Below are 17,271 nucleotides of genomic sequence, written 5' to 3'. Positions count from 1 at the left end.
CTGGAGGAGAGACTAGTGGGAGCCATTGACAGCCAGCATGGTGCTGGACTTGGCTGGCCAATTGCTAACAAATGAGTAACTACCTAAACAAGCACTTAAAGCAAGCTCCTCAGTGGTGAGTGTAACCTGTCTGACAGCCCCTTCCCCCACAACCACCTGGAAGGTTCCAGATCATAAACCCATACTTTTTAGTGTTCTCTTACCAAATGATGTCCAGTCTGAACAGAGAGAACTCACCCAAACCTCTAGCGCCCTTGGCCTTGTGTGTGATCCAGTCACATCCACAGACCCAAGGAACATACACTGGTGCACACCATAAGACCTGAGAAAGACTGAAGAAACACCATTGCCCCAGTTGGCTACTCCTCCTGGGTGCTGGGTGGACAAGCTCCTACCTGGCCAGTCTAGGTTGGAGCTAGGTCTAGCCTTAGAGCTATTCACTCAGTTAACTATTCACTCTGGTGAACTATAATCGCGCATCCCTCCAAACCAGTTAACATACATAGCACCTTCTAGAACTGGTCTGGAGCCATTCCTTAGGGTAGGAAAACAGCTGATGGAAACGGCCTTCCAGGCTCCTCGGCTTGTCTCTGCTGTGCCATCTAGTGGCCACAAGTGAAAATGTTCCGACTGCCCATGGAGGGCTGTAGAAACGTGTGCCAACTCGTTGGGTTTATAATCTCCAGGGTTTGAAGTGAGGAGCAGGACAAATCATCCCGCAGCATGTGGTTAGAGTCCCTCACACATGAGGATGAGGATTTTTTGCGCTGTCTTGTTTTCCAAGACTGCAGTATACTCCTCCCATCCCTGTGAGAAAGTATTCCTCCTGGCTTAAATTCTAGAACTGCAGTTCTCAACCTAGGGGTCGAGTGACCCTTTCAGAGGGGGTCACCTAAGACCATGGGAAAACACAGGCATTTATATTATGATTCATAACAGTAGCAAAATCACAGTTACGAAGTAGCTATGAAACTAATTTTATGGTTGGGGGGGTCATTGCAACATGAGGGACTGTATTAGCCAGTTGCAACGTTAGGAAGGTTGGGAACTACTGCTCTAGAGCCTCCAGGCCAAGGCTGTCATCTCTTGGTGGACAGAAGAGAAGGCATGAAAGGAACCTGGACATAGGCAGGAGGGGGTAATGTAGGATTCCTTCCTTCGAAACCCACTCCGGTCTGATGTCCCCGGCCCCCACTTTAAAGGTGAGAATATGTGTTTGCTTGCATGGTCACCCAGAGTTAAGGGCCTCATATAAAAGCCAAGGTATAGATTTAGCCAAACACTGTCCTCTTTTATAAAACAGGGTTTGTTGAAATCGGTTATTAATTAGCTGGCTGGCATATGATTCAGACATGAGTGACCAGCCCCAGCTCTGGAGGCAGGTGGGCATGCTCCACTGCCCCAGCAGTGAATGGGTTTGCCTCTGAAACAAAGCCACAAAGAGGTGCCAAAGTGACGAGCCACACCCTGTAGAAAGATAAGTAGGCAGGGCTCACTTTGCTCACTTTCCTAGTGGTGGCTTATGAATCTTACTAAAGTCTAGAGGCCACCACGGTTACCTCGTGTTTGAGACAGTGCCCCAGTGGGGCTGTCTTCAGTGAGATGGCCTGCGAATGGCTTGTGTGGTCATACACAAATAGAGAAATAGAGGTGTCTGTTATCAGCCTGAGGACCCTCATGGTGGAAGGAGAGAACCGTCCCTCTCATGCAGCCTCTAACACGTACGGCAGTGTGCACACAAGATAAGAAAGAAAGAACGAAAGAGAAAAAGAAAGGAAGAAAGGAAGAAAGAAAGGTTTAAACACTGTATGAGCCAGCCGATTTGTAAAATACTTGTAATCTTGGAAAACTTGCTCCCCCCCCCCCCCCGCCAGTTATGTGCAAACGTGCACCTAAGCCCTAAGCTGAGATGACTTCTCAGAAGATTTCTCTCGTGTGTAAACACTGATCAGGTACTCAGAAGTCCCCGGGGACCCAGAATATCCTTCACTGTAGGAGATATAGAGGCACACCTTTCCATCCAGTGCCCAAATACCCTCACGTTGTGGGATCTAAAATACATCCATTTCCCATATCGCCCAGGAGGGGGCAGTAGTGTCACCAGGGATCTAAAATACATCCATCTCCCATACGTACCAAAACAGGCTTCTTGTGAAGGAACCAGAATTTCCATACAAATAGAAAAAGGCCTGCATATACCATCACAGTGGCCCTCAAGGAACCCCGTCACAACCCAGAAAGGAGCCGCGACAACCCTCTTATGCCATGACAGTTCCACCCATGCCCCAGGCTCTCTACACAGAGGAACAGACCCTTAGCTGGTCAGACAGAGTTCATCTTATTTCATGCCTAAGTTGATGCTTCACAGGTTTTTCCACCCAATTTGTTTGGATCCAGATGCCATGGGAACAGGCAGATCCGGAGACAGGGGACAGAGGTTGCCAGGGGCTGAACAGATAGCAGGGGTAGTGAATGCCAATGGACTGGGAGTCCTGCAATGACAAAGGGATTCTGAGATGGGCGAGCAGAGATGATTGACAGCAAGGGGAGAGACTAGAACCCCTGACGTACATTCTTCAGAACAGTGACTGCATGCTGTGTGTTTTTCTTTAGCTTGGAAACATTTCTGTGGAGCCAGCAAAGAAATACATTCCTGACTAGAGAAGGAAGTGCAGGCCCAGGACCAGAAAGCCAAGAACCACGGGGTCCAGTCTGCTAAGAGCTTCACTTTTCCCCTCTTCCAGGACACGCACAGAGGACTCTTCATCCAGCAGCTCCGACCCACGCAGAATCTCCAGCCAAGAATCAAACTCAAACTGTTCGGCCACTCGGGGTCTGGGAAATCCACGCTGGTGGAGTCTCTCAAGTGTGGGCTGTTGAGGAGTTTCTTCAGAAGGCGCAGGCCCAGGCTCTCCTCCATGAACTCCACCCGCTTCCCTCCATCGCCCCTGGCTGCTAAGCCAACAGGTAGGCGCTCCCCGGGCCACACTTCCTGAGGTTGTTGGGTTTTCAGCCTTTAGGGTGAGGTGTGCCGGAGGCAAAGGCTGAGGTTCCAGCAGGTCCTTAGCTACTCTGGAGAAACTCACAGTGCTCCTGAAGTGAGACAAGTGTTGGGGGTTCTGAGCTCACACTGGGGTGACTCAGGCTGGTGGGGACTTGACTTTCCAAGGATCCTTACACACACTTCTCACCTGCAGCCACAGCCTCACTCTGTTCTGTGGCTCCCTTGGGGACGGTGGCCTTCTTGATGTGTCTGTACCAGAGAGGGAGGCATTCAGCCTCCTGGGAACAACTCTTGACCGCCTGCCTAGGAAGTTGCTGAAGACCCTCAGCCCAAAATAGGCTCTCCCTTCAAGTCTGCCTCCTGTTGCCACTAGAGGGCAATAGTCAACAATGTTTTTTTTTCTGTGATTTCACAAGCTATAGCTTTTATTTTGCTATAAACAAGCCTGTCTCAGCCCTGTATCCACACCATGAACACTTATCACTAAGACGTAGGAAGAAAAGGCCTCCTGCCAATATTGCCTGTCCTCCTCTGCTACCTTGTGCCCACAGCCAGCTAACCATATCCATTCCTGTTAGGTGGTTGTCCTGAACATGGGTGCTGGGCATGAGACATTCCTGGGGGTCCCCAATGTTCCCGTGAGGCTTGGGAGCTATAGAAAGATACTCTGCAATGGACATGCTTCTAATCCTCCATTCCATAGCCCTCCCTTTCCCAGACCCACCTCTTACCTCACCAACCACCCCTCTCCTCCTTGCCTGCTTTGGGAACCCCATGTCCTGAGTCCTAACCCTTCGTTCTGCAGTCTCAGTAAGCATTCACAACCTGTACCCACCTCTTCCCTCACCATCCACCTCTCTCCTCCTTGCCTGCTTTGGGAACCCCACATCCTGAGTCCTAACCCTTTGTTCTGCAGTCTCGGTGAGCATTAACAACCTGTACCCCGGCTGTGAGAACGTGAGCGTGAGGAGCCGCAGCATGATGTTCGAGCCGGGCCTCACCAAAGGGATGCTGGAAGTGTTTGTGGCTCCGTCCCATCACCTGCACTGCTCGGCCGACGACCAGTCCACCAAGGCCATCGACATCCAGAACGCTTATTTGAACGGTATGCCCCACCTACCCGGAGGGAAGGAATTTGGGTTTTTCTTTCACGGGGCTTCAAGTCCTGACCCAAAGGCAGCTTTTGCTAAGCAGTATTTGCTACATCCAAGGAAAGTCCTGTGCAGACTATTGATGGGGCCGACTCAGGCCTGAGCCATAGCTAGCTAACACTAGAAGCAAAACTACATGGTTGGGCACTGTCAGCACCTAGCAAAACACTTAGCACCCAGTGGGCACTTAATAAGTAGATTGGGTGATTAGTACCTTTTGAAAAGCAGACCCCCTGCCTGTTTAGGTGGGGATCTAATGATGCACACAGCCCCTCATGGTGATGAAGCAAGTTTGAAAAGGCGATGTTTTACACATTGACATCATGGCTAACACCGGCGTACACGTGGAGAATTCTTTGAGTGTTTTGTTGTTGTCTTTGCTTATGAGACCCAGACTTTCATACAACCTAGGAGAGCCTCAGTGTAGCACCCCAGACTTATACCTTCCTCTACCACCACCTTTCAACACCTCCCCTCTTAGGACCCCACACTGTAGAGTGGGGCACTCCTGCCAAGTCTCAAGTAGAAAACATCATGGCAGGAGAGGCCGCATGCTGAGAAGAAGCCAGAGAGCTGGGGTGTGGCCAACCTCTCTTTATAATAACCCACTCTCAAGGCGCTAAAGTTAATGAGGTGTTAACATCTACCTGAGGGCCTCACACATGACCACCTCCCATCATGCCCCAGGCTCTGCCGTTCCATCAGGTCACTGGGGATCCTCAACAGGGACAATGACACAGTGATGGGCACGCCCAGAGGGCATCGGGAGGGATGTGTGTGACAGAGCTGCTGTCCTGTCTGCCGTGGGAGACTTTCAGAAGATAGCGGGGTCATGTCAGGTCCAGATGTGTCCAACCCTTCAACACTGTGGCATGACATCATTCACAGGTGTGTTGAATCACATTCCTAGCTATACTAGAATGTGGCCCACAGACCACAGGTTAGACACACTGGTGAGGTCCTGTGATTATCTTAGTGAAAAACATCACATTACCTAAAGCTGAGATTATCTAACACCAGCTTAAATGGGACACATTACCTGAAGCTGTGATTATCTAACACCAGCCTAAATCACCTGAGATCTGTAACAGCTTGGACTGCTGGGTCCCCAGGGCTTCCCCCAGGGCCCAGGTCTAAGTGCTCCTGATCCCAATGACTGGGATTAAAGTCCATGTCTCCCCCTCCCCCCATTTTAAACTGTGTTTTCCCCCAGCATCCCTGGACAGAGCTGGCCTGGCAGCATGAAGAAAGGAGGCACTCATATCTGGGACTCACTCAAAATCCCCACCACAAACCAGGACTCCAGTGCTGAAAGTTCTATTTCTGGTCCGAGAACTTTCCATACTATGCTGAGCCTCCAATTACAGGGTGTGTGTGTTCTGCGTGTTTGGCTCATTCTCCTGTGGAATCTGACAGGACTGATCTCTTTCCATGATTGGCTCTCACCCTCTTTATATAATAATATGAAAGGGGAGAGAAAGCAAAAGTTTGTTTGTATACACGCACTTCCATGTCTGCCTCTGGCCCCACACGCCTATAACACACATATATCTGCCGGCAATTTGGAGTAAACATACAGTAGATACAGCCAAGGCGATCTTAATGAAAACCTTTAGGGGGGTCATGTAGGCGTAGATGAGAGGGATAGGCATAGAGCACTGGACAGGGACCTGTGCAGAAGTCGCTGTGTCCTTACACAGACACATGCTGCAGGTGTCACAAGCCCTGTGCAGAGTCCCTAGAATGCTGACAACCCCTGAAGTTAGGTGGGATGTTTCCTGATTGCAGCCTTTGCTTTCTTTCTGAAGGAGTTGGTGATTTCAGTGTATGGGAGTTCTCTGGGAACCCCGTGTACTTTTGTTGCTATGACTACTTCGCTGCCAACGATCCCACATCCATCCATGTCATCGTTTTCAGTCTAGAAGAACCCTACGAGATCCAACTGAACCAAGTGATTTTCTGGCTCAGTTTCTTGAAGTCTCTGGTCCCAGTTGAAGAACCCATAGGTGAGCAAGGTCCTTCCTCCTCTGCCTCTGCGATGCTTCTCCTGGGGTCCTCGTGCTGGCCGCACTTAGATCCTACAGAATGGGACTCCCAGCTCTGACCTCCTCCCAGTTCTGAACCATCCCTGGTAGCCCCTTCTCACCCCTGCTGCGCTTCCTCACCAAGGTCTTCATTGCTGAGCGCACCGTGGAGTCCTCCGTCCACGGCTCCTGCTCCCTTCTGGAAAGTACTGGGGCATCAGCAGCAGAAGGGGTTATCTTTCCATCTGCGGCTCTGGTGAAAAGGCCCAGGCGGCCTGCCTCATGACGTTGGCTAGGGGGCTCGGCCTCCAACAGGAGCAGCTGTCCCTGGTTCGGGGTGATGCTCAGCAGCCATATTCCTTCGACAGAATGCCCAGGCTCATGACATCGGCAGGGCTGATCTCCCAGGGGACGTAGTTTTGCCTCTTCTTTCTCCTTTGCCACATCTCTTTTAAAACACTCCTGTGAGCAGAGGCCGTGCCTGTGTGAGTTGGAGACCACTTGTCTTTGGCTTTCTCCAGTGTGTGGTTTCATTCAGAAGGCTTTCTTTGTTCCCGTGAAAGCTTTCCGTGGTTGCAAATGTCTCCTTCACATGTGGTCTCTTTAAGGGAGCTCCCAAGAGCAGCTTTTTGTCCTGCAGTCTGCCCTTGTCTCTGCTGAGAACTCTAGCGGAGGATCAGAACCAGAGGCCATACTCCCTAGTCCCGCCCTCTAGCCTGTGGGCAGGTTGTATGTCACCTGCACAGGGGGTCTACGTAGGAGGCCAGCACATTCCCTTTGGGGCAGGAGAAACCAGCCGGGGAGGAGATCAGACTCTCAAAGGGTACACTTTCTCCCTCAGCTTTTGGAGGCAAGCTGAAGAACCCACTCCGAGTTGTCCTGGTGGCCACACATGCTGACATCATGAACATCCCTCGGCCTGCTGGAGGCGAGTTTGGATATGATAAGGATATATCCTTGCTGAAAGAGATCAGGAACAGGTGAGCGCAGCCCACAGGGGTGGGGGTGGGGTGGGGTGAGCATCTGGGGGGATGGGGTGAGCATCTGAACAGGGGAACTGGGTCGGGTGAGAGGATGCAGCAGAGAACACGTGGCCCTGCTCGGGTGGGGTGGGGTGGAGCGGGTAAAGGAACTTCCCCACTTTGTTAAACTTTTCATTTTCATCAAAGCAATGAGTACTAATTACACAGGTAATACACCTGTTATACGCAAACAGAACATGGTAAAAGGCCACAGGCTGCTCTCACCTTCTCACCCAATACCTCCACACAGAGGTGGCTTCTGTTCTCAGGCTTTCGGAATTGACATGGGTAGCAGCACCCTGGTCAATATTTCCCAACATGTCAATTGCAGGTACACACTGGATTATAACATTACTTAGGTTAACGTCCAAGCTACATCATGGGGTAGGTTGGGATGGGATGGAACAGAACAGAATAGAAAAGATCCGAGTGCCTTCCTGTTGAGTATTATCATATAAGACCCTTGTTTCTCTTATAAAGAACTGGAGGTAAATATAAGTTTTTACTTAGAATCTGTTGGTAATTTTTATTGCTGTAGCGATACACCTGAAGTTGGGTAGCTAGTAGAAAAAGATGCTCTTAGCTAAGAGCTTAGGAAGCAAGAAGTCTAAACCCCATTTCGTCAGTCCTGTGAGGACCCCTTGATCACATCACTTCCTGGTGTATGGCATCATGGTGGACAATGTGTAAGGATAGGAATTCAGAGAGGGATTTTGAATTAGGCTCTCTTGACAGTTCACAGACCTTCTGGAAGCTACCATAATCCTTGGCACGGCAGCACCCCTGAAACTGCAGCGTTCAGTTAAGCCTGATTTCTTAAAGACCCCATTAGACACATCACCTCCCTGGGGACAGAGCCTCTATAATGGAGGCACCCCTGGAGAACAGACCACATTCATTCCGTACCGTGTTCCAAGGCTCTATGAGCAAGCGTAAACTTGGCAGCTGGAGAGATGGCTGCTCTTCCAGGGTACCTGAGTTTGGTTCCCAGCACCCACACATATAGTTCACAACAGCCTGTAACTCCAGTTCTAGGGGACCCAGTGCCCTCTTGTGCAGGTGGCACACACACAGAGACACATATACATAAATTTAAAAAATGAATCATTAAAGCCTAAAGTTTGACATTGCAGTTTTTGTAATATGCTGGCACTCGGATCTTGAATTATAATGAGAGATACAGCTGCTTTCCTCCTGGTGTGAGAAGAGGTCTATGTGAATAGTTTTAGAGCCGCGGTGTGACTTTCTTGTCCTGTTTGATCTTAGCTTTCCCTCAGCAGCATTTTCTGCTCTTTGCAAAGTGAACATTCGAGCCTCTGCATCAGGAGGCTCTGACATCTTTCTGCCTTTTCTTCTACCTTCTCTTCTTCTACCCGCTTATATGATTGAAAAAGCACACTGATTTCCCATGCACAGTATCCAAAGGGACCAGCAGAGTTCACCTAACAGCAGGGACAGAGAGCGTCTTCAGGGTCCCTAGGGTCCTCCCTGCTTCCCTCCCATCAGCCTCTGGGGCTAGTGGCTACCCAGCCCCTGCACGGGAACACCGAAGGTCGAACCGGAGCTGATGCGGCTCCTGCTTTGTCCATAGGTTCGGGAATGACCTCCATGTCTCAAATAAGCTGTTTGTGCTGGATGCGGGTGCGTCTGGGTCTAAGGACATCAAGGTTCTTCGGAATCACCTGCAAGAAATACGGAGTCAAATTGTCTCTGTGAGTACACATGGAGAGACCCGGACTCCACCGTGGAGATGCCAGCCTTGACCAAGGAGTTGACCCCCACTGTACTGCCCTCACTTTGGTTTGATTTTCTGGGGGATAGGCTGACAGTAGGAGCCAGGACTAAGGTCTGTATACAAGTGATGTCCTCCTGTTACTCTGGGGGAGGCAGGAAGAGAGAGAAACAGACAAGGCAGTAGACGGAGGGTTGTTAGGGGCAACAGCCACCAATGCAGGATGTATCAAGTTCTTTACATATAACATTTCCTTTTATAAATTACACCAGCAGTTTTAGTTTGTTTATTTTAGTATGTGTAACAAATTCAGAAAAGAAAAATAACCTCTAACAAAAGTAACCAAAGGATGTGTGCTGACAGACGAGACCATATTAGACTGAGTTCGCATCGTGGGTAAAATATGAAGGGAGCGTTGCATTTTCCCCAAATGTAATAGAGTTCTACCCAGGTTCTGAGTAGGGCGGAGGACATTGGGATGTTCATCTTGAAATTGAAATGGAAGAAGACAACAGGTTTCCCAGGGTTATAATTAAAACCGCTAAGAGCAGCTTAGACATTGTCCTCAGAGGTCACAGTGTCCACAGACATTCGCTAGCAAACAGAGAAGCTGAGCCAAAGAGATGGCTGAGTCTGTAAGTGCTCCCTCTGTGTACAGCATGATGTCTGGATCCCTAGCATCCTTAGAAAAGCCAAGCATGTAGGGGCACACGTGTACCCAACCCTGTGGGAAAGAGGCGGGGGAGGTTAGAGGCAGGAGGATGCCAGAAGCTTGCTAGTCGGCTGCTTTGGTCAGTCAGTGAGTCCCAGGTTCAGTGAGGGACCCTTTGTCAAACAATGAGGTGGAGAGCCATTGAGGAATACTACTGGCATACACGTGTGCACAAGCGTTGCGTGCACATACAAGAACACATACATGTACATGTATCAAGAAGGGGGGAGAAAGAAAAAATATTATTTCATTTTAACAGAGAAAATGTGACTTAATAAACTGGCAAGTTGGTTGTCTGCTTGGGATGAACTAAGTTGGACGATCCCCAAAGTGGGTGACTCAAGCTTATCCATGCACACATATAGAGTAATAAATACCATGATGGGAATTCTGGAGAGTGTTTTTAAAATAACTCGGGACTTGGGGACTCCTTCTAAAAGTTTTCCAAGGAATTGTACCCCTTTGAAAACCAGTCTGTCTTTCCTCGTCAGAGAAAATCGTGCAGTAGAAAATGATGCATAGAGGAGGGATGTGTCCATGCCTGTGACAGACGGAGGATTCCCTAGAGAGAGACAGGAGTGCCATGGTGGGAAAGGCTGAACCAGCCTCAGGGAGGTGCCCAGTGCCCTGAGTGAATGTGCACTCGTCTCTGGCCCAGTGGTGCCACCCTGTACTCTGTGTCCTCTTCGGACATCCCTGTCTCCCATAGCAAACACACCAGCCTGTGTCTCACAGAGCCTTGCCTTCCTGTTGTGGTGGCACCGTGTCTCAGTCGCCATATGGGGGTGGTCTGGAGGCCTGGCCCCACAGATGGGGACAAATACTCGGGAAAGAAACCAGGTCTCCTCCCAAATCTGGAGCAAGGCGTCTGTCCCTCGTGCACAGAACGCCTTTGAATTCTCTGGGCATGACTCTGTCATCACCAGCCACCCTCCAAGTCCAAATGAACTGTCTCTATCCTGGGCAGTTTTTCTTTTAAATTGTTTTCATTTTTTTCTTTTTTATGTGTATGAACGTTTTGCCTGCATGTTGTTTTTGTTCACAAAGATCAGAAGACGTCAGATCCCCTGGAACAGCAGTTATGGAAGGTTATGAGCCACCATGTTGATGCTGGGAATGGAGTCCATTCCTCTGCAAGAGCAACAAACTCTCTAAACCCCAGAGCCATTTCTCCGGCTCCCAGTTCTGCCTTTTTTTCTTTTTTAAATGAGGAGCGCATCTTAGGTGACATAAGATGTGATTTTGTGTCACTAGTAGTGTGACACCTCTGTGCTGCGTGGCTTCCGTTAGGAGGGTGTGGGATTATATGAATGTGAGGCATGTTATAGCTTGGCTTGTTTTACCACCTTGGCTATCAAATCCCTCGTGTCTGATTATTAGATTATGCCTAGAGACAACCCTTGGTTAGCGATAGAGTCCTTCACTGAGTCAATAAAGCGCTGACTTCTCTGGGTATGCACAGCGTGGATAAGTGATGTCTCTCCTGGGCTCCCAGAGTGTCAGCTGCGCAGCGGCTAATCTGTCCCACCTGCCTGTGTAGGGCTGCCCTCCCATGACTCACCTGTGTGAGAAGATCATCTCAACGCTGCCCTCCTGGCGGAAACTCAACGGACCAAACCAGCTGATGTCGCTGCAGCAGTTTGTGTATGACGTGCAGGACCAGCTGAACCCCCTGGCCTCTGAGGATGACCTCAGGCGCATCGCACAGCAGCTGCACAGCACGGGCGAGGTGAGGGCTAAGGGTGGGCGAGCTCCCGCTGCTAGAGGAGAAAGGGCCCTGCTACCTGTGGTCTCTCATCCCACAAGGCTCTCTTCACCCTGCCAAGTGGTCGGAATCTGGGCCTGGTCTTTCTGGGTGTGAGGCTCTTTTGAGGGCTTGAAGTAATGGCTCGCCTGATTTACCTATATCACAAGAATAGTTTTCTGAAAGCGAAGCAGCAGTGCAGATCAGAAAGAAACACACTGACCAGACTGACAGCAGGTCACAGGTGAGGGTGGTCAAGAGCCTGGCTCTTCTTTATGAGGCCTGAAAGAGGGTAAGTCTGCTTACAAGGAGCAAGGTTTGGGAGGTTCTCTATTTTAATTGACAGGTTTAGGTTATGTAAGCTTTGGCTCAATGTGAATGTCCCTTCCCATGATGCACCTGATTTTTGTCAGGTGCATGCCCAATTATGCATAGGTATAATATGATAAATGAGGCTTTTTTTTCCTGACACAGTTTTTCTTATTGTTTTTGCTTTAAAACTGGTTCAGGCTGGGTCTGACTCTCCTACTATTACACCCTGACTTGAGTAGATTGAATAGAATATGTTTGATGGTTGTTAAAAGGAGAGACTTATTCCATTGTTCAGTGTGCTCATGTGTGTGTGTGCATGCATTGCATGTGCATGCATATACTCATGTATGTGAGTAGTTTGATAGACATTGGGGTCCTAGGATGTTAACAGACTGCTAGGTGTGTTGTTTGGAATGGAATGTGTGTGCATCTCAGGCTAACAGTTGAATTATTAGAAGCGAGATGTATGCAAAGCTCACAACAGGTAGGAGCAATTCCTTTCTATCAACGACTGGTCTGTTTTCTTTGGTTTGCTGCTGTCTTCTAGGCCCCATTAGTTAGCACTCTTGTCCTGGGCCACTGAGTCTCTCTTGCCCCCTCAGCCACCTACTAATTCCCTTTTCCTCCTGGCAGCTCTAGGCTGGCTGCTGTCAGGGAACTGAGAGGCCCTGGCTGTGGACATAGTCCTGGGGTGACAAATACTAAGAAAAACCCATGAGGTGCCATCATGACAGTGTCTGTGGACAGGAAGACACTCTAAGTCAGGACCCCTCAGCAAGCACACCCACCAGAAATGACAGAAATTGACTCTCAACTGCGTGGCACTTAGCCCAGTATGGAAACCGTCCTGACTGCATCCTGCATGCCTGTCCCCAGAAAATGGGGGCCATTGCCTCCTCCTTCCTAGGAAGTCTAGTGGCCACATGAGCTAGGCTGTGTCCAGAGCAGCAGCAGCAATTATTAACAATTAGAAGCATCTGGGGATATCGAAAACCGCTGAGGTCATTGATTTTGTCAGCTTGCATTTGTCTGAGTTGTGGGGTGCCACCTCAAGGCTTCCATTTGAGTGGTGTGGGTGTCATGTCAGGGTCTGCATTTGTCTGAGTGGTGTGGGTATTGTGTCAGGGTCTGCATTTTCAGGGTCTGCATTTGTCTGAGTTGTGCTGGTATCGTGTCAGGGTCTGCATTTGTCTGAGTGGGGTGGGTGTCGTGTCAGGGTCTGCATTTGTCTGAGTGGGGTGGGTGTCGTGTCAGGGTCTGCATTTGTCTGAGTGGTGTGGGTATCGTGTCAGGGTCTGCATTTGTCTGAGTGGTGTGGGTATCGTGTCAGGGTCTGCATTTGTCTGAGTGGTGTATTCTTGAAACGAATACTGAATCTAGAGCCAGTGGCCCGGAAGGACCTCAAACAGTAAGGCCAGCTGATTGGCTGACTGACTGGGCGTAATGTAAAGTAACCGAATGCAAGGAAGAAGACAGGAACAGGGTAGGAACAGGGTGAAGGCATTTAGATGTTTAGACATAAAAGATGGCTTTCCCATGAGAATAAACTTTCTACTTTGATAGGATACTCTTACCTCCTAGTTTTTGACCAGACATTTTCAAAGTCGCGATGTAGGATCTCCTCTCCCCTTGACCTTGAGACTTTAGGAAACGAAGATGGAAGAGAGAGAGAAAAGGAAAGGAACAGAGGTGGAAGAGAGAGAGAAAAGAAAGGAACGCTCGTGGTGGGGCCAGTTCTACGAGGCTGAATCCTTAAGTCTGGTTATGAATTACTAGCTCCTTAGTTTCCTCCTCCATGGGTCAGGCTTTGTTTTTCTCGACCCTAAAGAAATAGAGAAGTTAGTTAGGGCGAAATGGTAAAGGTAAAGGCCCTGTCTCCTCTGGAGAAGTTAAGTCTGAGGCTCAAACATGAAGTCCCAAGAAGCTGCACTAGGGCAGTGGTGCCCCATGGCCAGCAGGTGGAGCCAGAGGCGCCTGCACTGAAAGCCCACCTGGGAACGCCATTATTCTTAGACTAAACTTTAAGGGCTAGGAAGGAAAAGGTGATTTCTGGCTTGGCTTTGCTTTTTTTTTTTTTTTTGTATATACACACACACAAAATTTTTTGTTGTTGTTTTTAAGTGTCTTTAAGTTTTATATTGTTTTAGTATGTTAGTTGCAATTTTCTAGACCTTTTCTTAGAAAGTTCCATCACTATGGAAGCTAGGCATCATGGGATATGCTTGTAATCCTAGCCCTCAGAAAGCTGAGGCAAGAAGATGAAGAATTCAAGTCCTGCCTGGGCCACACAGTGACGCCTTATCTCAGACAAACAGAAAGATACTACCACAAAACCACACCTCTCAACTGGCATTGAGAGGCTTTATATTCTGCTTCCTTTGCCTCCTTTCTCTCACCTTTTAAAATTTATTGTGCCATACTTCATTGTAAATCATTGCCTGTCTCCACGCAAAGCTCAGCAAAACACATGATCACAATCCAGTGTTCATATGTACACAGCCCTGACTCAGGACAGTGACTGAGTTTATGGTCTTTGTCCAAGGGTCTCCATTTGCCCGGTAATCTCTTTTGATAGCTTCCTTTATTAATTGTGTGCTTTCCTAGACCCGGGTCCCATCAGAAGCCAGTCTTTTTGTCTTCTTGTCTCACTTTCTTTCCTCGTCTCCCGCCAGTGTTTATTTCTTGCTTTGGGTTGTTACTACTTTCACCTCCGTCTTTACATACTTTGGATTTTTCCCTCCAAGGGCCACGCTTCTGGGAAACGCCCCTCTGATGTTCCTGAACCACCTTAGGGCAGGGCTCAGGGGTGGCTTTAGAGATGGATCCACACTGCAGAGTGTGGATTTCCCCTCTGGCCTGGGTGCCCTTTCCCTCTGGTGACTTTAAGTTGTCGCTTCCGGCAGATCAACATCATGCAGAGTGAGACAGTCCAGGACGTGCTGCTGCTCGACCCTCGGTGGCTCTGTACCAACGTCCTGGGGAAGCTGCTCTCCGTGGAGACCCCGCGGGCCCTACACCATTACCGGGGCCGTTATACCACGGAAGACATACAACGCCTGGTCCCCGACAGTGATGTGGAGGAGCTGCTGCAGATACTGGATGCTATGGACATTTGTGCCCGGGACCTGAGTAGTGGGACTATGGTGGATGTTCCCGCTTTGATCAAAACAGACAGTCTGCAGCGCTCCTGGGCGGATGAGGAGGATGAGGTGATGGTGTATGGTGGGGTGCGCATTGTCCCCGTGGAGCACCTCACTCCCTTCCCCTGTGGCATCTTCCACAAGGTTCAGGTCAACCTGTGCCGGTGGGTCCACCAGCAGAGTGCCGAGGGTGACGCCGACATCCGCCTGTGGGTGAGCGGCTGCAGGATCGCCAACCGAGGCGCCGAGCTGTTGGTGCTGCTGGTCAACCACGGCCAGGGCATCGAGGTTCAGGTGCGTGGGCTGGAGACCGAGAAGATCAAGTGCTGCCTCCTGCTGGACTCAGTGTGCAGCACCATCGAGAACGTCATGGCCACCACCTTGCCGGGGTTGTTGACAGTAAAGCACTACCTGAGCCCCCAGCAGCTGCGGGAACACCATGAACCTGTCATGGTCTACCAGCCCCGCGACTTCTTCCGCGCTCAGACCCTGAAGGAGAGCTCCCTTACCAACACCATGGGAGGGTACAAGGAGAGCTTCAGCAGTATCACCTGCTTCGGGTGTCACGACGTCTACTCACAGGCCAGTCTCGGCATGGACATCCACGCGTCAGACCTGAGTCTGCTGACCCGGAGGAAACTGAGCCGTCTGCTTGACCCACCCGACCCCATGGGGAAGGACTGGTGCCTTCTGGCCATGAACTTGGGCCTCCCAGACATGGTGGCCAAGCACAACATCAGCACCAGGTCGCCTAGGGATTTCCTTCCCAGCCCAGCGCATGCCTTGCTGCAGGAATGGACCTCCTACCCCGAGAGTACGGTCGGCATCCTCATATCCAAACTCCGGGAGCTGGGGCGCCGAGACGCTGCCGACTTCTTACTGAAGGCCTCCTCCGTGTTCAAGATCAACCTTGATGGCAATGGCCAGGAGGCCTACGCCTCAAGCTGTAACAGTGGCACCTCGTACAATTCCATTAGCTCGGTGGTGTCCCGGTGAGGGCAGCCTTGGCTCGGGCAGGGTCTTTATGAACTGAGATGCAAGGGTGGTGGTGGTGGGGCTCCCCATCCTTCTCAGTACATTCCTTCTGCTTCTGAAGACACCCCCCCATCCTGTTCCTTGCTTCCCCACCTCCATTCCCCTCCCTCTCACGCATCCCCCAGTCAAGAGCAGACCACATGCTTCGCTTTGGCCACGCGGGAAGCTAGCCCCCCTCCTATCAGTGTTTTGGACTCCATCTCTCCTTCTCTAATACCTTGCTTCATATTCATAATTTTATTGGAATTCCAAACTTTTCAATGAAAAAAATTTAAAGTTCCTTACCGATTATCCTTTTTTTAAAAAGAAAAAGAAAGAAAGGAGCAGACATTTATCCGCAATGTGTATTTCTTACCTTTTCTCTGCTGTAGCAGCTCCTCAGCCTATCTCTTTTATATTTGTAGGAGAGGCTCCCATGCCTGGACCCCACTGTATGATTTATAAACAGACAGTGTGTGAGTGCCTTTTGCAGAAGAGGGTGTGTTGAAATCGTCTGAGTCAGCCCGGCGCTGTCACCAAGGAAATGCTACCTCTCTGTCCCTTGCTGTGTGCTGATCATCGCCAGAGGTGCTTCACTCTGAGTTGTTGGTTTTGGTTTGGTATTCTCCCCCCCCCTTTTTTTTCTAGGGAGGGGGCTCTGTGTTTCATTTGGCAAGGAAAGAGGAAAAAGGAATCCTCCCCCCAGAGTGTTCATGGCCAGTGTTGCTGTAAGAAGACATCTTTTAAGTTGCTTTTGTTAAGACATCCATGTGAACATACATGTACATGAAACCTACTGACCGTCATGCCTCACCGCTCCCTCCCATCTCAGGTAGAAGGTTGACACAGTGTAGGGTTATGGAGACCCGTGTTAAGAATTCCGAAGACCCCAGCTCATAATCTGTGGCAGTCCGTTGTCGTTGGCGCATAGCAGATGGGTCCTATGTTGAGATCCTGGTTTGATCACTTCCTGTACTTGAAGTCTGAAAGAGAAAGAAAAGAGAAGAAACAAGTTTTCTTGGGGTGATTGAGATTGTGATTGAATTCTAAATCACTATGAAGGAACATGTTTTAATTCTGTCCTGAGAAGCATGTTACGTTACCGTATCATCTGTACATATATATATGCACTATGTATATACATATATATTAATACTGGTATTTTTACTTAATCTATAAGATGTCGTAAAAGAATTAAGTTTGTTTTTTTTCTTTTGTTTTATAAATAAACTGTTGCGTATTGCATTTGATTGGTTAGTCCTTGATTCAGAAGAAGTTGTTCTCTCTTAAGTTTGGCTCCCAGTGTTCTGTTCCACATCACCAACTAATCTAGAATGCAGACAATCTAACTAACCTTCAGCCCTTGGAAAGCACTGTGCTTGGTCTAAGTGCTTCTTTATTTATAAAATTAGATGA

General features: G+C 49.4%; 1 protein-coding gene across 1 annotated transcript in view; it reads left to right on the top strand.

Annotated features, from left to right (window-relative positions):
- Positions 1-16,468, top strand: part of Dapk1 (death associated protein kinase 1) — a 153,266-nt gene extending 136,798 nt beyond the window's left edge. Inside the window, exons 20-27 of the mRNA XM_075969390.1 lie at positions 2,745-2,967; positions 3,921-4,109; positions 5,964-6,161; positions 7,021-7,159; positions 8,793-8,913; positions 11,186-11,374; positions 14,605-15,833; positions 16,281-16,468. Of these exons, the coding sequence (XP_075825505.1) occupies positions 2,745-2,967; positions 3,921-4,109; positions 5,964-6,161; positions 7,021-7,159; positions 8,793-8,913; positions 11,186-11,374; positions 14,605-15,833; positions 16,281-16,320 (2,328 nt within the window). The 3' untranslated portion in view covers positions 16,321-16,468. The remainder of the gene's footprint in view (positions 1-2,744; positions 2,968-3,920; positions 4,110-5,963; positions 6,162-7,020; positions 7,160-8,792; positions 8,914-11,185; positions 11,375-14,604; positions 15,834-16,280) is intronic.
- The last annotated feature ends 803 nt before the right edge of the window (positions 16,469-17,271 follow it).

This window comes from Microtus pennsylvanicus, chromosome 4 (assembly GCF_037038515.1).
Source record: "Microtus pennsylvanicus isolate mMicPen1 chromosome 4, mMicPen1.hap1, whole genome shotgun sequence".
In the NCBI taxonomy this organism is placed as follows: Eukaryota; Metazoa; Chordata; class Mammalia; order Rodentia; family Cricetidae; genus Microtus; species Microtus pennsylvanicus.
This window is presented reverse-complemented; position numbering and strand designations above follow the sequence as displayed.